This window comes from Sander vitreus, chromosome 7, assembly GCF_031162955.1.
Source record: "Sander vitreus isolate 19-12246 chromosome 7, sanVit1, whole genome shotgun sequence".
In the NCBI taxonomy this organism is placed as follows: Eukaryota; Metazoa; Chordata; class Actinopteri; order Perciformes; family Percidae; genus Sander; species Sander vitreus.
This window is the reverse complement of record NC_135861.1, coordinates 25561678-25587056: the sequence shown is the minus strand read 5'-3', so window position 1 is coordinate 25587056 and position 25379 is coordinate 25561678. Positions and strand designations below refer to the sequence as shown.

General features: G+C 40.1%; 2 protein-coding genes across 3 annotated transcripts; both read right to left on the bottom strand.

The window, feature by feature from the left end:
* Positions 1-1737: 1737 nt before the first annotated feature.
* Positions 1738-17236, bottom strand: uckl1a (uridine-cytidine kinase 1-like 1a). 2 transcript variants are annotated; one of them, XM_078255607.1, is made up of 15 exons: positions 17088-17236; positions 11945-12129; positions 11618-11724; positions 8828-8998; positions 8481-8552; positions 8138-8327; positions 7964-8025; positions 6595-6611; positions 5574-5672; positions 5396-5489; positions 3583-3645; positions 3366-3488; positions 3033-3140; positions 2624-2780; positions 1738-1916 (listed from the first exon to the last, which is right to left on the bottom strand). In XM_078255607.1, the coding sequence occupies exons 1-15, from the start codon at positions 17105-17107 to the stop codon at positions 1837-1839; spliced, it is 1548 nt and encodes a 515-aa protein (XP_078111733.1). In that variant the 5' UTR covers positions 17108-17236; the 3' UTR covers positions 1738-1836. The 2 variants fall into 2 exon arrangements, with proteins under 2 accessions (XP_078111733.1, XP_078111734.1); XM_078255608.1 differs by lacking the exons at positions 5396-5489; positions 5574-5672; positions 6595-6611.
* Positions 17237-17325: 89 nt separating this feature from the next.
* Positions 17326-24510, bottom strand: samd10a (sterile alpha motif domain containing 10a). The gene is made up of 5 exons (XM_078255609.1): positions 24234-24510; positions 22314-22495; positions 18871-19039; positions 18628-18774; positions 17326-17703 (listed from the first exon to the last, which is right to left on the bottom strand). The coding sequence occupies exons 1-5, from the start codon at positions 24244-24246 to the stop codon at positions 17681-17683; spliced, it is 534 nt and encodes a 177-aa protein (XP_078111735.1). The 5' UTR covers positions 24247-24510; the 3' UTR covers positions 17326-17680.
* Positions 24511-25379: the final 869 nt, after the last annotated feature.

The following is a 25379-nucleotide window of genomic DNA, read 5'->3' as shown; positions in this document are numbered from 1 at the left end:
TCTTGGAGAATACAGCGTGCGTCGTATGACATCCGTGATCACAGTGTCACCCGCTCGCTGAGGAGCAGCCCAAAACAAACGTGTAGGAGAGGAGATGCTGTCGGTGGGAAGATGATACAACGTTCACAGCTTTATGTGATGCGTTAATCTCACTGTGAGGAGCATGAATGACTGAATAAATACATGAATGAGACTTGCCAGATTCATTGTAGGTACACGACAAGGGAAAAGACTCCAGGATCAGAGACTGAGCATAAGGTCATAAAACCATTATTATTACCAACGGGTAATCACGAGGCGTGTTCGTGTTCGGAGTAAACTATGTGAACAAACCGGGGGGGGCGGGGACCAAGGGAGGCTCAACGTTTTTATTGCTTGTTTTGTAATGCTGAAATCACATTAATAACATTATCTCACATGTTTGTAACTGAGCTTTAACACCCTGTATTCTGCACCAGATCAATCAGTCAAACCATGAACAAAAATGATGTTTCCGTGACTGCTAAACTTGACATTCATTGCACGAAATATCAACACATTTTCACTTGTATAAATGAGGTGATTCAGGTGAGGCTGTATGCATTCTTCTGTACTGTGAAGCCACAGTGATTTCTCAAAGGGACAAGCTATAAATCACACAGAGAGAAGCTAGATGTGAGCTGTACTGACCCCTTCAGGCTTTAAAGTGCATCACAGGGGGGAGCTGGACGGCCTGTATCTGAACCCTGAGAGTCAGAGCACCGTGGAAAATATTCAGAAGTGAGCATATTACCCTCCATGACCTCGCTCTGATGATGTGATCTACAGCTGGTAGATCAGTGCAGACACATAATGAAAACATGTCGAGTAGAAAGAGGCAGTGAGAAATGAAAACGAAATCTGAATTATATGTTAAACCCTGAATTTAAGATGTATTACATTATATACTTATAGGCATTTTACACCTATTGTGGATGTGTAAACCTACAAGATTGAGATTTGTGGTACATTAATATGTTAATAATTAATTCATCACATAAAATCTCTGACAACTACCCCACTCTAGATGTGCATTTATTACATAATATATATATACATATAAGAAATGTTTTTATTGGAGCAGCATATGAATGCATTTATATTAGAGCTTATTTTTGAGCCGGTTGCACCAGCTGTTCATATATTCAATTAGCCGCAGTTTGTGCCTCTCATGTAATAACATTACACTGGCGTCACAGTTTTTCCGAAAAATTAAAACCCGGCCATTTAACAACAGTTAAACACTGTTCTGAAGGTATTTCCAGAGACCTCACAGACTCCTCTAACCATCTGGATGAAAAACATATTCCATTTGTTGCACGATAAAAAAAATAGTTTTAACTCGTTTCTCAAGTTGCGTCGCTTTTAAATGATCCAAACAAAGATGACAATACCCTGAAATGACATATCGTCTTGCTCAATTTGTACGTGAAATTAAAAATGTAACTAAACTTATTTATATTGGTATATATTTATGTTATCTTCCTATATTTTATATTTCTGTAAAAAAAAAAAAAAAACATTATATAATAATATTGTTATTTCATTATTGTACCTCAAAGGCAATGGCACTGTTTCACCTCTGTGACCCTTCTGTATTAAATTATGAACACTCAGTTGTAAATACAACAAAATATCCCTCCTGCATAGAACTTGACCGGGACTCATCTGTTGTATAAGAGTACAAAAGTCCATGTACGCAAAAATTTAATATAACAGTTTTTGCTGGTCTATGTCTGGAGAGGAGGATGCACAATAACGGGTGTTTTCAAGTAGTGTTTGTATTTTCTTTCACAGTGGCTCACAGACGTGTGTGTGTCAGCATGACGGCTGCTCATGGTCCTCATCACTCCAGCTGTCGGACCCGTCTGTCCCGAAGTACCGGTCCCCAAAGTCCCCTGAAAACACACAACAGTGGACGCAGAGCTGCTGTGTATCAGCGGGTTAGAGGCTGAAGAAAATAATGAAAAGAACAGCATGAATACACAGTCAAACTAAACAGCTGCAACAGCTGGAAGATTTGGAAATAAGAGCTCAGTGACGGTAAAATAATGAAATTGTAATTGATTCACAAAGAGAGAGACTAATTAATTGGTTTAACATAATACATTGAATACCCATCTTAATGTCTGCAAGTAATGTTTAATTATGTAATGATATGTAATTATTGATGTTTGCATACGACAGACTGGCCTATTTAGTTGCAGTGCTGATCGAGAGCAGTGCTCGCTTCAAATCTGAAGTGACACAAGCATAAAATTAGAATCTGCTGAGACATGAAATGAAATCTGTCAACTTGAAACCCAAACGTTTATTATCTTTCATCTTCTGCAAAGACCGTGGACATTTTTTACTTCCTGCATGAAGATAAAACCCTGCACACTGAGGATAGGGTTGTGTGCTGAAAAAAAAATCTTATTAAATAGAAGTTACAGTTTTTATGTTTAGTCATCCTATTCAAATTAAAGTTCAGCATATTTTGAGAGACTCAACATGGTCAAATGAGTTCTACTTTGGACAGAATGTCTGAGACACATGCCTTCTAACAGCACAGTTACAGAAAGAGTAAGTGTGTGTGTGTGTGTGTGTGTGTGTAATGGCTTACCGATACCGGGAATTACATGTAACAAGTCGTCCAGACTCTTGTCCACAGCGGTTGTGATGATTTTGACCTTCGGGAAGGCGTAGGCCACAGAGTGAACCCCGAGCTCCGCCATCAACAGCGACACCAAGGCGATATTTTCCTCCTGCACCTCGTGATCCTGCTCAGCCACACACATCACAGCAACAACTGTCAGTGCCTGTCTGATCATCTTCAGAGGGATAATGAGTGGGAAATATTTAACATTTTCTTTTTGCAGAAATAATGCTATCTAATCTAATCTCCCCAAGGGAAAAATAAACTTCTAATCAATGACTACACCGATTAGTAATGGAATACATGTGACAGACCAAGAGGAGAGGGGCTCCTCTTGTTGTCTTACTGAAGAATAATGATGTTAATATCCACCCACCAATAAGACTCGTACTGCCATCATGGCAGCAGCTCCGGTGGAGACCGTGCTGTCCATTAGGATGACATGATCTTCGCTGATGTCTTTGGGCAGACGCAGGTAATGCAGCTGGCGAGGCCAGAGAGGAGGAGACAGGTTACCATGGTTACGAAAGCAGGAAGGGTAGTTACCACGGAGACACACATCATGTGGAAGAAGAATACAATCCACAAATGTTTTGTTTGATGCGATTTTTGTGACACTAGCCTATCGTGTAAAGTCTCAAAAGACGTAGCTCATCTCGAAGATATGGATGTGAGGAGCATTTGGTACAAAGTGACTCATGTTTTCTACCTCTGGTTCGCCTGAGTCAATGTTGGTCTGGATGAGGATCTTGCCGATGCGGACATCCTTGCACACGGCCCTCAGGGCGGGTTCCATGGTCTCTCCCGCCCGCAGGACCGACACACCGGTGATCTGTGGAGACGAGGCAGCGGAGCAAGTGTGATGACAGAAACCCTGCGGACACACTCGACTGGAAGTTAACAAGACCTTGTAAAACATCACTCACCCCTTTCCCGTTGTAACTGCGGCCCTCGTACTCGTAGCCCTGTGGAGTCTGGACTACAGACGGCTGGTAGAAGATACAGAAGATATATCATTTTACTACACAAACTCCCGTAGATGCAGATACAAGAAAAGAGTCAATATATCGATGCATCTATACCGAGAGGCATTTCTGTAGTATATGTGTTATATTACTGTCTCAAAAAAGGGCAGTTTGTTTGCTTTAGGACATTCACCACAAACGGCGTACACTTAACTTTAATACCAACAATTTTGCAAAGAACTTTTTATATGGTTTTGGTTAATGTCAGAATCATATTCTTGCAGAGACTTGAACTTTGCTTGAGACACCACATCACAGAGAGCGTTCAGTCACCTTTATTGTTTGTCAGGTACGCTGTGGAGAACTGTTACTGTTTTTGAAAACTCTCCCTTGTTGGTAACTTCAAACTTTGACAACTGACATGTGAGACTTGGCTGACACTTAGGAGAAACAATAAACACTGATATAATTTAAATTCAACTTAATTTATTTTATTTACAGTGATACATTTATAGTCAAATCCTAACAGAAGTTATCTCAGCACTCTTTCCAGATAGAGTAGGTCTAGACTAGCCTAGAAATCTAGACGCACCCTAGCGGCAGCAAATTTATTTTGCAGCCAGGGGGGTCTAGGCACTCTCCGTTGGCTTGTGAGCTGGAAAAACCAAACTCGGGTCAGGCCAATTACATCGTGTATAGAGTAGGTGGGCGGGCTTATGGCTGCTGCTGCTGGGAACAGCGGTCTTCTGGAAGACTTGGAGTTAAGCTTTTCTTTGAGAAAAGAACAAAGAATGGCACTGAAGTCATTCTTAAAAAATGAAGATGTGTTCAGTTTTGCCGACCGGATACGGCAAAAGTTTAATCTATCAACTAGCTTTGCTACCTTCTTCGTTGCTCTGGTTGGTTGTAGTGCTATCCTATTGCGTGCAGAGGGAATGTGCAAGACAACCGTTTATCCCGACCCTCGGATTGAGCTCCGTCAATGGTGAGTTCCCAGACCCAACATCTTGATGTGGGTCTGGCTTCTCAGGCTAGGTCTAGACCACATTCTATAAAGAAGAGAAAACTGTTTTTGGCCAAACTTCACAGACAACGAAATGAAGCACACTTACTTTGTGTTCCATCTCTCTACTGTTTTGCAAAGATTCATGGGATATAGCTGGAGCAGACCAAGTGCAAATAATGTTGAACGAGACAAGACAACTTGAACAACAAACTGGCTACATTGATTCACCGTGCTGATATTTTTAGATAAAAAAAAGAAAATGTGCGGCTGTGCTGTTTTAAGGGCACTTAGAATAACATCTCACAGAGAATAGACAAAAAGAGGTGGTGAGCTGGAGTTTGAGGTTTTTAAATTAGTCCCCTGTTCAGCTTTGTTATCATGCGACATTAACGGTGAGAAACCCATAATTATAATTATGGCCAGGGTGTTGTTATTATAATAATCTCAAGCAAGCTTCATGCTCTGCAAGTTGATTTTTAAACTATATTGGCAGAAACTAAAACTGACGGCTGGCTGGAAGGCAGTTTGTAAAACACTGACGAGAGGGGTGACAGTTAACCGAAAACAGTCAAAGTACGGCGGGCTGTAAAACCAAACACAATGAGCTAAAAGACGCAAAGATCTATAAACCTGAGGGGAACTGCAGAGTCGGGTGATGATTCTCTGTGGGTTCATCACTACAAGTGACCTCTTCCAGGCATGCGATCCATTGTTAATATAGAAATATTGATTATATCCACTTTAATATTCACTTGACAGTCTACCCACCTGAGATGGTAGAAACCTCAGTGCATGTTCTATGAGAAGACGCATTAATCTCTTTGAGTAGAAGATAAACTCATCTCGACTGGTTTCTTTATTCCTGCATTACAGAAAAGAAACTTTTCATATTATATCAGAGAACGGTTATGAGAACTTGTCGTATTCAATGACCACAGGCCGGTACCTGATGATGGTGTGCAGGCCTTTGACCTGCGGGGTGCTCTCCAACACGCTGAGCGTCTGGGGCAGCGGCTGAGTCTGCTGAGCGGAGGCCAGGAGTGCCCTGAGACGGAGCAAAGGTTGTTCAGATCAAAAGGTTTCCTGTGTTATTCTGCTACACTCAGACAGCAGAGTTACCATTCAGACCAAGTCACTTAACGCTGAAAGACAGAGAGAGTGTAAAGGTCCAGTCTGTGCACAACCATGACACAAGGGCCCCTATTTTAACGATCTAAGCGCACTGCGTGAGGCGCCTGGCGCAGGTGCGTTTAGGGTGTGTCCAACTCCACTTTTGCTAGTTTGCCGGTGGAAAAAAAGAGTCCGTGCGATGGGCGCATGGTTCAAAAGGGTTGTACTTCAGTGTCTTAATTAATTATAGGTGTGTTTTGAGTGTAACATGCAATAATCCAATCAGAGTGTCATCTCCCATTCTCTTTAAAAGCCAGGCGCATTTGTACCTTGGCGCATTGCTATTGTGATGGAGGATTTGCTGAGCAGGAAGGAGAGAAGAAACTGATCTGCTCGTGCGTGAAGTGAAAGCGTGCGAGCAGATCAAATCATAATACTATTTTACATTGTAAATTATTACATTTATTTTTAATCTTTTGCATGTTTGTGTGCTGCTGCACTGTGTGTGTAACAAGCATAGTGTGCACGCGCTGTGCACAAGCCTAGGGGCATTTTACTAATGCACTGTTAAAATAACAATAAAATGCTGCGCTATTGACTTTAGACCAGGTTTTTGTTGGTCAATGGCTCGATCACTTTCCGCTGCCTTAAGATAGCAATACGCCAAGAAATCACCTGAACACACCTCCCTGTAAGACCAGCACGCCCATGGGCGCAGGTGCATTTGCTATTTAAACAACGTGGGCGCTGGACGGAAAATTGACAACTGTGTCGGTCTTAAACTCGCATGCGCCGGGTGCTATATCTCCAATAACAATTAGCCAGAGAAGGTAAAGTCAAAATACTTATGAGCATACCTGACAGTGAGCTCACGCTGCTTAAAGAGAGGGTCAGAGAAAGACAATAACATGGGGTGAAAAATAGAGATAGTGAGAAGACTTCCATGGCTCATCTCTCGGCCCCAAACCCATTCATTGCTGCTGCAGGTGTAAATCTTTAAAAACTAGTAACACATGTATAGTGTCATTTTATTTAACTGTAGTTTTCTGCAAATGTTTTTGCAAACAAGAATATTTAGTGCATTTGTTGGGGACTATTTTCTGTTGCGGATTAGTATTTACAGCAGCAGGACGGGGAAGGACTCAAAATAAACTACAGTGAGTACAGTGTGTTTGTGGTAATATAAACGGATATTTGACCCAGTGCAACAGAGCAGCTCACTCATGTGTTGGGATGGGTTAGTGATAGCCAGTTCCAGTTTGACTCCAGTTCCAAGTAGGTAAAGATAAGTTAACCAGATTTGCTAAGCTCAGCTGCTAACAAAATACATATTGAATCTTTCATTTTTTATCTCACAACAATCGTCTGCAAAGATTAAATACGTGGTGACAAACGTGCTAACTTAGCCACACAGCTGTTAATATGACTGACTGACTGAACACGGCGGACCGAGTTAACTGAATCGTTCCGAAGTGCGGAGACACTTCAGTTAATGAAACAATTTTGAAATGCAATATTTGCAAGAAGGTACTCACGACAGTGAAAGGTAAGTCCCACACAAATATTGATCTACACATGTTATAGTAAGAACTCTCCCTCTTACTTTAGTGTTACACTGTATGCTGTGTCAGATTCTGTAAACAAACATTTCACCTTCAGATAATGTATATACAGTAAACGTGCATGCAGAAACATCTGCTATTTCTTTAGTTGATATTAGGGGTGTAAATCACACGTTTTACAACGATACAATATTGATTTTTTTGGACAACGATACATTATTTACTGATATCACAAAGCCTGTCATGATTTCGATTCAATTCAGGGGCCTGCGACCAATACGAGACGATACATGAGCTCATTTAACACAATCAGTTACATTTATATATATTTATACAAATTAACTAAAATATGATTTGACAATTTCATTACTAAGCTCTTCCAGACATTTAAATAAAGAACAAACTACTTTTTAATAAAAAAAAAGAAAAGAATATAAAGTGGGAATTTCAAAAAAATTAAGGCACATCTTAAAGATGACGATATGTATCGATATTTTCACTTTGTATCAATAATATTGGATCGTCGAGGATTTAATCGATTTATCTGAGCTTAAGGCTGTACTGTACAAACACTTGGGAGTCTCCCCTTCTGTCTGTATGTTACAGCTTTAGGACACATGGTGGCGCCACCCTCTTATATACAATCAGTGTTTTGGCTACTCACTTCCTCCAGCTGGCTGTGAACATGCTGGACTATCAGATCAATGGCCACCATATTCCCACCACCTTCGAAGGAAAAACAAGAAGAGACCAATGTAGCTAGATGTTGTTGCTATGTTTTCTGTAGTAGTAGTAGTAGTACTAGGTTAAGTTGTCTCTAATAGTGAGGAAGTCTCACCTCTCGGCACAACAATGTCAGCCAGCCTCATGGTTGGCTCAATGTACTGCTCAAAGGCCGGTTTCACAAACTTGTTGTATTGCTTGATGACGCCTTCAATGTCCCGCCCGCGTTCTGTGATGTCCCTGCGCAGCCGGCGCACCAGCCGAATGTCTGAGTCTGTGTCCACAAAGATTTTCATATCCAGGAGCTGCAGGTGGGAAGAACAAATACCCCCCAATGGTTCAATTATATTCACTTCAGCAAAAAAGGCCGCTGCTCAAACAACAAAACCTGATGATGATTGCTTTACTTCACACAAGAATTCTTCAAAAAGAAAGAAAAAGAAAACTTATTGCCTTACCTGAAGAAGCTCTTTGTCTGCAAAAGACATAATTCCTTCAAATATGATTACACTGGCACCGTACACATTTTTCTGCATAAAGGAGAGAAAACCAACAGTCTTCAAAGCTGCTTCAGTTCAGCTCTTTTGTCACTTTTTTTTTAAAATAAATGTTTTATTTAAGTCTATAATATATTTTCAACTTTGAAACATCAATCCACCAAAGAACTGAAGACCATTGTGTTGTACTTTCTTCTTTCTAAAATCACAGGGTACACATTTAGTCTTTAACCAGTGGTTAACCAGAGGAAATCATCATTTTTTGAGTTTTCTGTGGAACCGAAACACCTCGATAAAACACAACTCACCCAGTCTTTCTGTCTTCCGTGTGTGGTGAAATCATACACCGGGATCTTCACACTCCTGCCCTGCTTCAGCTTCCGCAGGGTGGCGACCAGCAGCTCAAAGTCAAATGCCCCCGGATGATCAAAGTTGTAGTCATTACTTGCTGCCAGAGTCTGCTCCTCTGAGGATAAAACCTGTAAAACATTAACGTTCACAATTTCACAGCATAACTGATTTTATATGATTTTATTAGGATCCCCATTAGCTGATGCAGAACATCAGCTACTCTTTCTGGGGTCCACACAAAACATTAAAACATTACAACAGATAAGACGTTTTCAGGAAAAACAGCCACATGATATAAAAAATAAGAGCAGTATAACTAGCATTATTCTTTCTTGCAAATATAACTATACACATTCCTGTTCAGATACTCTTATAAATATTATACTAAATACATAAGCACTGAATATAGAAAAGTTAATTATTACAACATCTTTGTATACTGTACATATAAATATTCCTTTACATAAAAGGTACAAAAGTAGTTACAAAATATGGTTACAGGCTTATGGCTCTTAGATGTTGCTTTACTTGTTTTTTAAAGCTTGATTTAATGTGCGCTTTAGCAATCTCAGCCGGAAGTGAGTTCCATGCAACCATACCTCGATACAATACTGTACGTTGCACATGTTTAGTCCTTTACATGTGTTAAATAACACCTGTATTTCATGTGTTATCAAATCATCTTCAAAGATAATATGATGATGATTCTTGTGTGATCCTTAAATCTTGCAGTTATGGTGTGTTGTTGAAGTGGAAGTTTGGCAGTTCTTTGATACTGCAGACTGGATGGAAGCCATACAGTCGTACACCTGAAATTTTCATTCTGATGAACTACACCAACTGTAACTAGCGTACTCATGGACGAGAGGCTCGTGACAATTCAAGAGCTGTAGCATTAGCTAGTTTAGGTGAGCTTGCAGTATCAGTTAGTAGCGCTAACGGCCAATATCTCCAACACTGGGCAACTCACACCAAAACAAGATAGAAAAATAGTACTACAGGTAAGAAGAAAATATGTATTATTGATTTGGGGGAATTGTCCCCTTTAAGGACAAAAGAATAACTATCTTTTCACCAAATGACGATAACAATAAGGTTTTCTGCTTTTCCTCACAATCTTTGAGTTAAAGAAGTTGAACTTGTTTATATGTGCATGAGTTTCCATTTCTCATGCCATCAAAATGTTAAATATTCAGGATGGACGGTCAGTTTTCTATATAACATTGGTGGGTGATCTTGTTTTAACTATGGATGACTACCTGGGCTGGATGTTTTTTATGTTACAATGTCTTTGTACATTGTTTTATGTCAGCTTGTTGGGTTATTCAGCATTTGTATTACAATATTGTGTAATATGTTTTAATATATTTGTTATGTTTTATGTTCTGTTTTACTGCAAGAGGGGGGAAAAATCTTCTCAATAAAGTTTAATTTTAAGTTAAACAGATGCTTTTATGTCCTGTCATAGAGATAGATAAAGCATAAATAATAGTGTGACAAGCTCGTCCCACTTTCAGCTGTGTGCTAAAGGAAAATCAATATATCATAATTAATATTACATTTTATAATTAAGTGTTTAAGTGAAAATGGTTCGGAATGCTACAGCAAGAATCTAAAATAAAACTGGAAAATGTTACCATATTACACCAGGTTTAGCTTCCCAACATTGGCTCCCGATCTATGTCAGATCAGACTTTAAAGTGCTTCTGATGACTTACAAAGTTGTAAATGTTAACCTACCTGTCTGATCTCCTTAAACCTTATACTCCTATCAGGACTCTCCGCTCTCAGAAAACAGGGCTCCTGTCTGTCCCCAGAGTTGAAAAGAAGTCAGCAGAACACAGGGCCTTTTCCTATCGGGCCCCCTTCCCCTGGAATATCCTCCCTATCGACATCAGACAATCTGGGTCTGTTGAGGCATTTAAATCCAAACTAAAAACTCATCTTTTTGCCTTAACTTTTAATTAGGTGCTTATTCTTTCATTATCCAGCTGGCGGGTCGCTCTCAGTCTTGTAGTCCTGCGGACACAAATCATTTCTGAAAGCCACTGCTTCTCAATAACCCTGTTGTTTGTGTTCCACAAGCATAGCTGTGTGCCTCCCTCTGGCTCTCTTTCTCAACTCAGGCGTCTGTGCTGGACCATCAGTCGTCCTGGGACCTTATCACTATCTTCTGGCTGTCGTGCCTCATTCCACATGTTGGATCTAGATCGCCATTCTTCAGGAGATTCTCTCTCTCTCTCTCTCTCTCTCTCTCTCTCTCTCTCCTTGTTTTATTCTCCTATCTGTGTGAATGATGTGCTTCCATTTAGCTTCTTGTGTGTTTGTGTAGCCTGTCCTCATGTTGGAGAGGTCATGTGGCTCAGGCTCTAGCTGTTTGGCAACACCTGGAAGCTGCTTGACTTGACCTTTTTTATGTACACAGTCTATGTATCATTTTGTAATATGGATTGTCTGTATTGTAATTTTATTATGTTGGTCTATTTTGTACAAACTGTACAGATTATAAAGCCCCCTGAGGCAAATTTGTGATATTAGGCTATATAAATAAAATTGACTTGACATGTACAAAACATCTATATGGAGGTTGTGATCTAAAGTGTTACCACAACTGTGACAGCAGAGCAGTATAATGAATGTTAATTCATATAAAACATTTAATTTCTTACTACAATGAATCCACAGATAATTGGTAACAGCCAAACAAAATAAGACAAAAAAGACTAAAATGCATAGGATACGCATACCTTGTAGAAAGAATCCATAGACAACAGCACAACCCACGGTACATCCAGAGCCTCAATGATCTTATTGGCCACGGTGGTCTTCCCTGAGGCGCTGCCCCCACACAGCCCTGCAGATCCACACAGCATTTCAATGGCCCATTATGTGTGTTTTTCAGAGTGTGTCTAATGTTGTCTGGCGGTATGCATGTGTGATAGCAGTGAAGTGTTTATGTGTGTATGAAGACAGAAAAGCACAGGTTCTGCTGCTCAAAGCCACAATTTGGCACGAAGGTGATCAAAGAAGAAAAGAGTCAGGAGGAGTGAAAACATCATCAGCGAGTGTCATACCGATGACAAAGGCCTCTTTTGACTGCGCTCCGTGCTCGTCATACCAGGGAGGTCGGCCGGCGGTGTAGACGGTGCGGGTGCCTGTGCGGAGCAGAGGAGGCTCAGTTGTATTCAGTGAGGTGCTCTTCCTGCGAGGGGCCCCCGCGGGGGGCAGGAGCCGGTCCAACGAGTCCTCCCCACTCCCACTGCAAAACAACAAACAGGCGGGCAGGTTACAGCCTGAACACACAGAGTCTACACAGTCAGGTGTACGACTGTATGGCTTCCATCCAGTCTGCAGTATCAAAGAACTGCCAAACTCCACTTCAACAACACACCATAACTGTAAGATTTAAGGATCACACAAGAATCATCATCATATTATCTTTGAAGATGATTTGATAACACATGAAATACAGGTGTTATTTAACACATGTAAAGGACTAAACATTTAGTATGTTGACAGTAATTCTAACTTAAGGTCTACTTGCGGTACAAGCTTTTAGCCATATCTCAGTCTTCTTCAGCTGTTGGAGCTTCCTCCGCGCACCGCTACTATACTGAGCAAATTCCATCCACTGATGAAGGCCATGAGATGCGGTTTAAAAACAAAAAAAAAAAAAGCCATGAAATGGACCTTAATTTAAGAATATTTTGTCAAATGTATTTCTTTCTACAAACTACTGAATTTGCAGACAGATATTAAATAACAAGTGGCATGTCGAGGCTTTGCGATAGATTTTAAATACATATAATCAGGACAAATAAAGATCTGAAACAATTAGTTGATTAATCGATTAGTCAAATGACAGAAAAATAATCGGCAACTTTATGTATATAAAGTGCATTCAAGCAAGAAAACAATTGTATTTAAAAAGAAAGAAATGTTACATTTCTGCCTGACAGAGTGACGTCTGAAGAACTGCAGTGAACAACCAAAATATGCCTAAACCTGCGGTGCAAGAAGACATCTTGATGCAGTTACACATTAAACACATTGTTGTGTCATGCGTAAGACTGTTTATGAGTTTTCCCTCTAGGTGGTGGACTGCTGTCCAGCTGCTGTGTACTTAAGTACAAATTGAAGGTACTTGACATGTTATTCTTTCACTCCACTACATTTCAAAGGGACATACTGTACTTCTTACTGCACTGCATTTATCTGACAGCTGTAGTTACTTTACATATTAAGATTTCACATAGAAAACACACAAAGAACTTCAAAAATATAATGCATTGCATAAAAAAAAACACCCAACAATATATAAAGTGCCAAAGGTTTCATGGTTTGAACTTCAAAAATGTGACGTCTTTAATGACAGAAAACTAAATCATTTTGAGGTTTGGACAGCTTGTCAGATGAAACAAGACATGTGAAGATACATGTCACTGAGCTCTGGGTCATTGTGACAGACAATAGTCAATGTTTTCTCAAACCAAACAATACATGGATTGATCAAGAAAATAACCAGCAGATTAATTCATGGGTTGTGTAAATGCTACTGATGCTCAAACGGACAAATCACAGTTTTAAATCACTGTAATTAAGATTAGGCTCTCACACATCTGTTTACTATGGAACAAATAGAAGTCAGCCAAGCTGTTGCGTCATAATCTGATGCTACATTTAGAGACTCCTTCATTCCCACAGGCACTAATTAGAAACCAAATTAGTAACTCGGTTTGCTTCTTACTGTAACTACATACACTATGTGCACACAAACTGAAGAGACACTAGAGGCAACCCTCTGTGACTGAGCACAAACAAAACAGAGCAGAATCCCTAAAAACTCTTGCACTTCCTCCGACCTCTCAACAACCCCTTTTCAGAGACTATACAGTATTTATAGCTCTCTCACACACACACACACACACACACACACACACACACACAGTGTGTTTGAGAGCTTTGGGAGAAGGAAAACTAGCATCCTTTCTGCGCTGAGAGAAAACAACAATACAACCCAGTCAATATCTTACCTGCGGTCAGACCTCAGGGACCAACAGCCAGAGATTCTGGCTCCTGCGCAGTCCTGCAGAGTCATATGTGCTTCAGACCAAACCTACTACGCCCTAGCTCATCTGTCAACATGAAAACTGACCGCGCAACACTGACTGAAAGTCATAAACGTGTGTAAATGTGTTTCCAATCTGCTTTTACCGCTTCCATTCCCACAACTGTGGATCTGTGGTGGATCTGTGGATCATCTGAAAAATCTCTCAATGCTGCTGTCCATGTGTTGCACTCTCTCTCTCTCTCTCTCTCTCTCTCTCTCTCTCTCTCTCTGTCTGTCTGTCTGTCTGTCTCTATGTGTGTGTGTGTGTGTGTGTGTGTGTGTGTGTGTGTGTGTGTGAGACACTAAGAGGATCACTTTAACAATGGCAGCAAAGAGCTCCTTGGCTGGTATTAATAGAGACACCGATAAGCAAGAGCACATAGGGACGGACGTCTTCTACTGATCCTTCCTCTTAGATAACTCATGCGATCCATGGAGACACTACAACACCAGAGGGACAACCATACTGAAATATACAGATAGGCCCCAAGTCTTAATGTAACAGGAGGACACATCTGAGAAAATAGTAACATGTCTATCACAGTTCCCCAGAGCTCAAGATGAAGTGTTCAGATGTCTTGTGTTGTCTGACCAAGTCTAATCAGTCTAATCAGTTTACAACGATATAAAACAGAGAAAAGCAGAAGCCCCTCACATTAGAGAAGCATGAATCCTTAAAGAATGAATAGACGGTGATTATTTTTCTGTAGATCATTCTGCGAATCATTTCATCGACTAATCGCTTTAGCCCCAATAGTCTTTCAAAAGACCTTGTCCTTGTCTTAAAGCCCAGCATTAGAGACATTGTCTTAGATTGTTTAAGACAGTCAATTGTTGCTCTATTTTTTTCAAGTTATATTTATATAGTCGGGCAAACAGGCAAAATAAAAGGAAGAAACCTTAGGAAGAGCGACAGAAGAGGGGTCTCTCTTCCAGGACAGACATGCAATACATGTACACATGAGAGCGGAATAACAATATTATACTGTAATTACAATATGGAGAAACAGACTAAAAACCACAAGTATTGAGGTATATTTATGTAAAAGTAGAAATACCTTATTATAAAGATTATCCACTACCAAGCTAAAATCCTGCATTCACGATTTCATTTATTTAAAAGTACATATAGTAAATATTATCAGCAAGCTTTACATGATTTGAATATCAAAAGTAAAAGTACTCATTATGCAACACTATTCAGAGTTCTACTCTATATTTATCACATGTATGTTATTGGATTATTACTGTAACATACAAACAGCATTTTAATGTTGTAGTTGCATGAGGTGGAGCTAATTTTTGGCAAAAATGATGTACCGTCTGGTAGTTTGATCTAGAGCTAAAATGATTAGTCAGTTGTCCTAATACATACATAGAAGATTAATCGGGAACTATTTTGATAATCGATTAATGGTTTAAGTCATTTTTCAATCTAAAACACCAAACATTCCCCTAATTCAGGATTCTCAATTGAGAGGATTTGCTGATGAGAGGAAGTGCCTCAAAATTGTATGAAAAGTATTTGAGCAGTGGTGGAAAGTAATTAGATACATTTACTCAGGTTTGAGGTACTTTTACTTGAGTATTTCCATTTTATGCTATGCTACTTTATACTTCTACTCAAATACAATTTAAGAGGAAAACAGTATTCTTTTTACTTCACTATATTTATCTGACAGCCATGATATATATATATATATATATATATACACACACATACACACACACACACACACACACACACACACACACATACACACACAATATATACTGACTACTTTGTTGATTACTTTTTTACACAATTAATAAGATCAGCTCACAATATGATGTATTATTATAGATTTAACTAGCCAACATTCTATCAATGACCAAATAATACAATATTAAAGTGTTGTTCATATCTTAATGCATCACTAATAATGATTCAATAATATAATAATATCACACTGACAAGGGGTCACTTTGCCACATAATAAATACTTTCAGTTTTAATATTGTATGTACATTTTGTTACTTTCACTTAAGTTACATTTTTAATTCAGGGCTTTTACTTATTATTTAGATTTTTTTAAGCCACCTCCCATTAGTATGTCCTCTGATTATCTTAGCAGTGTGACCTGTGATGGTGTGCTGGGAGAATGTAGGTTAGGTAGTTGTGTGGACAGTGTTTCTTCAGCCATTTACAAACATCTTGTTGTGACCAGAGCACGACTGGGCGGATCAGACTGGGCTGTGTTGGGCTTGTGTGATGTATTTTTATAGTGTAGTATTTAGGGGCGTTGAAATTAATCATTGCATCGCGATGTGTCTACATCGATGCAGTGACAGACTGTAATCGATTACTGCCTGCTGATGTTACTTGTTGTTTTTACCGGTCGCTGCTTTTTTTGTACACATGGTTATATATATATATATATATATATATATATATATATATATATATATATATATACACACCATGCAGTGAAGATTCACATGCCTAGTAGTATTCTACTTATCCTGAAGTAAATGATCTGAATACTTTTTTCACCATTGCCTATTTGCAGCTACCACAGTCTATGTCAGCTACAAACAGACTGGGAAATATAGTAGCAGAAGGTTAGGGGGCAAAATCCCATTTTTATATATAGTTTAGGGGTTTAGCATTCTTTATTTTTAAGGTTACTCTAAATTAAAGAAATGAAAAACCCAACAGAATAACAATGAAAACCGACACATCTATCTGACGACTATATACTGAAAGGTTTATTAAAAGTATATTGTAGGGATATTCTAGTGGTTTCTTACCAGTGAGTCCGTGACGCACGACTGATGTCAAATTGCAGCTCACCTACTTCTGAAGAGCTTCATACGTTTCCAACGCATTTGATGAATCTACAGCTCCCTGTCACTATATAGTACAATTACTTAAAACATACTAACAGAGAGGGTTTTTAATGTAATAATATTGATATCAGAAACACGTCAGGTGTTTCTGCTGTTTAGAGGAGGTGGAGTCAGTGTGGTGAACAGGACGCTGCAGCAGACTCAACACAAATTAAATATGAATCATTTCGGTACAGAGAATTCAAACACATGTAGAAAATACTCTTAGCATCGTGTACCTGTCTGAGCGGGACGACATTATTCTCCCGCACTCCGTTTCAATAGGGATCTTGAGACCACGGAGCCGGTTTCGGCTACAGCCATGGATTGATTCCTTCTTAACCGTGCTGTGGGATTCTGGGTAATGTAGTTCATCATCACGTGCGTCCTCACAGCTGCTCTTTCAAGGGTAATGTCACACAATCCTGACCTTTACGTAGACATTTGCAAAAAATAAAATACAAAAAATAAAAGCGCTAATATTTTGATATTTTTATTTATTTGTTTTGCTTTTTAACATTAAAAAAATCTTACAGAGAGAGAAAGAGGTAGAGACAGTAAGAGAGAAATGGTTAATAATGAATCACAGAATAGAGCAATAAATTGACAAAGCAGATTGTCTCGGTGCTTTTTCATCACAGTTCATAGTCAGTCCTTAAAGATTGCGTCTGTTCGTTGTGCAGAGAGGGAATGAAAAGCTGCCAACTTTCACTCAACAACATCACTCTGGAACTCATATTGCTGCTCGCTGGATGGATTTATCCCACAGATCTGATTCACATTTCTATTTGGGTAAATATCCCATAATTTCCACTGCTTCCTTGCAATCTGGCTATGATATCCTTCCAAAGATACCTGTGAGAGAGAGAAAGATTTATACTTTTGGGACTTTCCAAACATTTAAACAAGTTCAACATTTTGGGAAACACACTTATTCGCTTTGAGGCAGAGAGTTAGATGAGAAGATTGATACACTCTAATGTACACTTAATTACAACATACGGGTAACTTAAAAAAGACTGAAAATGGAGGGAAACTGCTAATATATTTAAGATATTTCCTACCTGACAGAATGAGCTACCCTACTTTTAACCATATTTATAGAGGAGGTAGGCCATCCTGATAGATATTATCTGCCTGACAGAATGAGATACCCACCTTTTAACCACAGTTACAGAAGTAATATGCCATCCTGATAGATATTTCCTACCTGACAGAATGAGCTACCCCACCTTTAATTACATTTACAAAGGGAGTAGGCCGTCCTAAAATATAATACTGCCTGGCTCTGTCCAAAACCTACCAGCACCTCGAAAGCTCACTAATTAACAGGCATCATCAACTGTTTTATTCTTACAAAAACTGAAGCGTAAGACAGATTATGTCTTAGAGAATGTTTGGCCAGGCAACCAGTTGCGACTCCAGAGAGTCACTGGCCCCAGCCAAAAAACAGTCCAGCACACAACACCCCACAATCTACAGATTAAACAAACAAAGATATAGCCTGTCGATTAGTGAGCTTAGAGGTGCTGGTAGGTTTTTTGTTATCAGTTAAGATTTTGTTATCTTTGGACGGAGCCAGGCTAACAGTTTCCAAGTATCCAGTCTTTATGCTAAGCTAAGAAACGGCTAGCTGAAGTTTTATATTTACAGACATGAGAGTGGTATCAAACTTCACTATCTAATTCTCTCCCAGAAAGTGAACAAGTGTGTTTCCCAAAATGTCAAACTTTAAAGTCAAGGTTGGAGAACGGAGTTGTGAAAAGTAAAAATACACACCCTCGCTTTTGCTGAGCAGCTGCAGGTTGCGTCCCTCCTCCTGCACCTGAAGCTGCAGCACCTGTTGCAGCAACTCCTGCCGAAGTGTTTCTTGCACTAGTCCCATCCTCTCCAGCTTCTCCCCATTCAGTCGCAACAACGCACGGCCTGGAAGGTAAACGCAAAAATAAATGTTGCTTTCATTTTGTGATTCTTTAAGCCAACTCCCATTCCTATGTCTTCTGATTATGGTAGCAGTGTGACCTGTGATGGCGTGCTGGGAGAACGCCTCAACGTAGGTTAGGTAGTTGTGTGGACAGTGTTTCTTCAGCCATTTACAAACATCTTGTTGTGACCAGAGCACGACTGGGCGGATCAGACTGGGCTGTGTTGGGCTTGTGTGATATATCCCATAACTGTCACTTGAACAGTACTGGAGAAAGACAGACAGAGAGTTAAATGCAGAGAAGATATACATATACTGTATTAGAAGAATGGTCCAACATTTTGGGAAATACACTTATCCGCTGTCTTGCTAAGAGTTAGATGAGAAGATTAGCATAAAGACTGGGAAACAGGGAAACTACTAGCCTGGCTCTGTTCCATAACATACACCCTACCCACACCTCTAAAGCTCATGTTTAAAATGACAAATTGTGGATTTATGGAGGGGTACAAGTACAGATGCACATAGACATGCCTATACAGGAGGAACTGAAAAGGTAAGCCCTCTATAAAGAACGGTTCAAACTCATTAAAACGCAGAAGGACTGCGACCGCATGTGTATGCAGATCAAACACTCTGCACAGATATGAACTTCTAAGTTGTCTGGAAGATCAGAGAACATGCAGCAGCAGCTCCTGCAACAGCTACAGCACAGCAGGAGGGGCATGTAGGTCAGTGTGAACATGAGATCCAGCTCTTTAGTCTTAAGAGATGTACAGGATGTAAACCTATGAAGGAATAATCAAACTGGGCCTTTGATCAGTCAATCAGTTTTAAAAAATTCAGCAGGTTCAGCGTTTCTCCAATTTAAGATTTTCTCAGATGCAGGAAAGTGGTGCCTCAAAAAAAAAGAAAAGAAAAAAAGAAAGGCTGACTTACGAGTGGAGCAAGATTTTTGCTAGAAGTCTGCTTAATGTGTCAGAGTGATGACTCTATCTGATAAAGAGGAACATGTTTTAGAGTATGTTCCAGCTAAGAAAGATTCTTAAAATACAAACACTAATATCTTTTAATGCCATCTTATTAAAGTATTTCTCCTCTGAAGCTAATGTTTCAGTATTGTGCATTTTTACATTGTAATAAGTTGTTTTTGTGTCCATTTGTATTCATCCATCCATTTAATATCTGCAACTCATTATCCAACTCATTATCCATTACATGATCTGATGAAACACTCAGAGCCATAAACAATAACATTTCCTCTTTGGGAAATATATCCTTATGTGGCTTAAAATCTAACATAATGAGTTGTTCTTCAACATACTCTTACAAGCTTAAACAAATACCCAGCTGATTTTGCTCCCTGTTAATTTAATGTCTAGCAATTAAACCCAACAAATGGTTCAAGTCTCATTATCCGTGATTATTGTGAGTAATATTGTCCAACACACTGAAAAGAAATAGGTTACATGTTACAGAACAAAGCAGCTCACATGGCACTTCACAGAGAGTAGAAACAATGAATAATCATCAGTTTAAGTAAAACAAGAGGATACGTTACTCCCTACTGTGTTTTATACAAAATGTCACCACAATCAAAACAGCATTTATTCTGTTATTCTTTTCAGACAGACATCATTATTTTACATATGAGGATACTTCTATTGCCCCCCCCCCATGGAGAACAAGTTTAATACAAAGAACTGAAAAGGATCAATCCTTTGTCAGTATGTGAATATTTTGACTTCTTTGTATGGATGCATGTATTCTGAATTATCACACAATGACCGGTACTTCTCACACTGTGTAGCACTAAATTCAAGAGTTATTGTAATGGCATTGTAATGTTTCTTACACATTTCACATGAAATAAACAGTATCCTCAATTCATCAGATATAAACAGTTGTCTCAAACAGACAGCGTCCAAGTCGAGTAAGTGATACATTTAACCAATCAAATGTCAGATAATTATGAAACATGGCCATCACAATATGCTAAAGCCAAAGATAATAAGAAAATAGCTGGTTTTGTCTCAACAGTCCAAAATCCCCCCCAAAAAAGTCCAACTGAATGAATTGTGTTGTTGAGAGAGACTATAATGAGTGTTTAACCAAACCAAACAAACATTTACAGTATACTAGTGAGGAATCTGTGGTTGCAGAGTGGATACAAGTACAACTTGTAGAAAAAGAGTAAATAAATCTAGCTAAAGGATGAAAAGCTAGAAAACAGTGAAAGAAGTGAAAGTACTGAACTTCACATGCTCCTTCCTAACACACAACACTGATTAAGTTTTTGTTCCTCAAAACAAAAATAAACCAGCCACTACATCATGTGCATCCAAGAGGATTGAAGCAAACAAACGATGCATTGTGTACTACTCTGTTATCAGCCCAGCCCAGTTCTATGTTTGCAGCTTTGGCTTCAGCTCATTACTGCTTTTTAAAGAGTCTTTGATGGGGTGAACACAAAGACATGGCTTTCTGACTGCAACCAAGGGCTTTAAATGAGGACAGTTTACAGCACAAATGGATCGTCTCTCTTGACGGCGAGCAGGCAATACTGTTATCAGATAACGAAACAAATATCAACACAAATATAAAATTCAAACTGGAACAGAAAGGCTACTGGAAGTGGATCTGACGACGGTTCACATAAAAAAAGGGCTTAGCATACTGTTTATTACGCTGAAACAACAATAGGCTGTATACTGTCAAGCATTCGGTATCAAACTAAATTCTGTTTCTTTCTGCTGCCAGTCAACAGTGTTGCTGCAGCACAGCGCAAGTGTTGGAAGACCGGTGCTATTTAAAGCCATACTAAAAGGCTGTTAGAGCCCATAAAGCCCCTAGGGACAGAGCAACGTCCATTCTCTGCTATCAAAGTGTCCATTTGCAACAATGTGTGGTGACCGGCCTCATTATCCAGACTATGATTTTTTTTTTTGCTTTCAGACTTTTCTGTACAGAAATCTGAGTGAAGAGTCACTGAACACCACTGAGGAGCATTTCCATGTATGCTCATGTTGATAAGACAACAAGGAAAATATTTGTTTTGGTGAATTCTTAAGTAAGCATTAGATTTGTTCTGTCAGCATGACTTTATGCCATAACGCAATGGGACTGACAATGGAAAGGAAAGTTAAAAAACACACAGCACTGCTACTTTCTTGCTTTTTTCATGGAGCTATAATGCTCTCTTATTCCATTTGATGCAACCACTACAGTTAATTTAACTCACAAAAATTATTTTCATTATTCAATTATTATTATATAGATAGCGTTAGTTGTGGTGAAGGTTAATAACTAGACTCTTAAAACTCAAGTAGCTGGTAGTCATTTATCCTCACCCATCTGTATTTTAGCCCATGATTTAAATCATGACACAAAATAACGTAGGGAGTGCTCAAATCACAGATGGTACCAACGGCTAACGACGCCAAGGATACAATGATTTTATAGCAGACATTCTAATTTCTCATATACCATATCTTGAGGGGATATCACACAACCATGCTGGGGTCATGTGTGTATTCAGTACCTGCAGGGCCTCTGTTCCCGGCTGCTGCAGCAGCTTCACTGTCCTGCCTCCTGCGGTTTTCTGCCCACGCCCATCATGCCAGGTTAGATTCCCACCTGTCCGTCGACTCAGCTGGTGCTTGAAGCCCTCAGGCAGGGCCCTGTACTCCACAGCTGGCCTGCAGAAACTGAAACTGGATGCCGCTGGAGAGATAAAAGCAGGAGGTGTAATGATTAGACAGCTGGATCGCCATGTAACCATGTAAAGACAGCATGCTCTGCAAAAACACTCTCTCAACTTTGCGTGACTTGAAAGCAAAAGCCAGAGTCGAACCCACCTAGACACCATTCAGGGATGATGTCATTATGAAGTACCTGCTCGTACCTGCTTTACTGATAGTGAGCAGGCATGAGGTAATGTTCAAAGTCACCTGAGCATACACGGGCTCATGAGTAATTCACGGAAGTCAGTGTTCAGCTAACACTATTACTTTTTGCAGAGCTTGTAGGTGAATGTCGGAGCTGTGAGACGAGCCACTTTCTCATCATTACGAGGAGGCCTGCAGGCAGACCAAACACACTGAACAGCAGGCGACTTCCCAACATCCAGTAATTAAAGAAAGTGTGGAACTACAGTAAACATGCTGTTACTGGCACAGATGCTGGTAGAAAGCCACGGGTCATTACTGATTCATGTGCCAGATTTGAAGAATTTTCCTACCGTGTCTGAAGCGTGTGTGCAGCTGTGTTTGCGTGTGTGCGTGCTAACGTGCATTTTCAAAATACTTAAAGTGAGAGGAGAATTTCAAAAGAGGACATAACGAGAGACTGTCAGGGGGGTGGTTGGAGGAGATGAAAGAGTGTCTTTTGGTTTTCTGGCTTCCGCGCCTCTCCTTTCTGTCACTCAACATCTCCCACTGAGAGCGGAGCAATGCTGAGTTCTGCAATCATCAAGGCAAACCAGCAGCATCAGAATATTGTGAATACAACTCTGTATGAGATTTCTGTTTCTTTGAGGTGTAACTCCAAGGCTGCGCATGCATGAACTCTCCTTCAGTGTTATTACTCCCCCAGGCTGCTGCAGTAACCACAAACGAGCCCCTTTCCGGGATTAAACACATTTAAGACCACTTGTCAGACTGAGTTTTTTTCCTTCCTTTAGTTTTGCTCGTCAACTAGCACACATATAAATTGCCAGCATCGTTGAACAAACATCTTACTAAACACGCTGTGAAGTGTCAAGCCTGCCTGCAATATGTTTCACTTGGTATTTTGGTTGAATCTGCACTGTAGATTAAACAGAAAGCAACACATACTGTAAGCTTAGCTGTTTTTTTTTACATAGACTGATGCATTCATAATAAAATAAAAGATGCAAATCACATACAATTGTACACATATGGGACTTTAAACGGTAGCCTGAGAGTCATTTAAATGCAATAAGTGACCACAACAACAGTCACACCATCAGACTGTAGACACTGTTCCTTCTGGCGCGCTGTCCGTTTCAGCACCAAGTCATTGACCATCAGCAGACCACCCTGCATCCTCCTCTTGTTTCCTAAAGACACCATAACGCTCCTATAATGTCCCTACAGGCGTTCATACACTGCTGAGGCTAAAGTTACCGAGCTGTAGTATTGCTTCCTATGGTTTTTTTTTTTTAATTCTACGGTTTTTGGTAGAATTAATAATGTTTGACGTTATACGGTATGTACTTTCTCATATTACTACCATTTGTCATTTCTCATATTATAGTACAGCAGGCGTTTTGTCAACATACGCGACCACTGGCAAACCGGTCATACGAGTAGCCTACGGAGTTAAACCAACAAACTCATTCTACGTGCGTTCTTTATGTCGAAGTTTCCATTGAATGGAGGCTATTTCAAGGACAATTTCGACGAATTGACCTAAATGTAACCCGCAAAAAGCCGCCTACCGTCCACAGCCATGGTGTTTCCGTGCCGTAGTGGATCTAGTGACAGTCTCCCATCGTCTCCGGTGACCGACACACAGGCTGCGAGTCCTGCGCCCGCCTCTCCGCCTCTCAGCGTTGTGTTTATCGACAAAAAAGTTTCAGTGAGGTTTGGCAGGAGGAATGACGCTCCACATCCTCTCAACTGGTTTGACTGGGGGAAATGCCTTCAAACCGGCTCACGTCGTCCACCGGTATCAGTCGCTGCTGGTGTCTGTGGACTGAAGTTGTCTAAGACACGACAAGAATGTCCCCGAGCAGCTGGCTCGAGGAGAGCGCGCGTGCTGTATGTGTTTGTGTGTGGTTTTATATCTGTGTCGTGAGAATCAGACGCGCGTCTTTTTCTCAAGAGCCTGCATGAGCGTAGTGAGCTCAAAGTGCAGCCCTGGGGCCCTGTAATTATCGCAGCCAGTGGAGACTCTGAAAAACAGCCGGATGAAAAGGCTTCTCATCACTGCAGCATCCACCCTAAGGAATTCCCCCTTTGCTTTTTCTTAAAGAAAGGCAGCTCTGTGAGCGCCTGTGGGCAGTGGGCCCTCTCTGAGATGGACCCTCTATGTGGAGTTTGTCCAGAAACACTGCAAGACGGAATCAGACAGCACCAATCCTGGTCCCACCTAATCATAATCATTCAATATGCATTACATTTGGTTCCTTTTGTTTCTTTCTTTGCCATTTATAATCACCCCCCCACACACACACACACACACACACACACACACACTAAAAAAGACAGAGAAAAAGGGCAAAACAAACAAACAAAAAACTCAATGTTAAGACTGAGCTTTAGGAAAATACAAGGTCACAAAAAAGGTCACAACAAAAAGTATTTTATAACTGAATAAAAAATGGGGAGGAAGAAAAGGGAGTAGGCCTACAAGGAGGCACTTTAGAAAAAAACTGTGGGCCCTGTTGGCTCCCATTAGAGCTCACCAATAAATAATTCCCACTTTTGCCACAATCATGACCTCTTTAAATGACAAATGCTGCCATTCGTCCAGCCTGAGCAATCTAAGAAGCTAGAAGCATGAGGAGTTTTCCATCCATCCTTCCATCCATCCATCTTCATCCGCTTATCCGGGGTCAGGTCGCATCCTTACCAGATGCCCG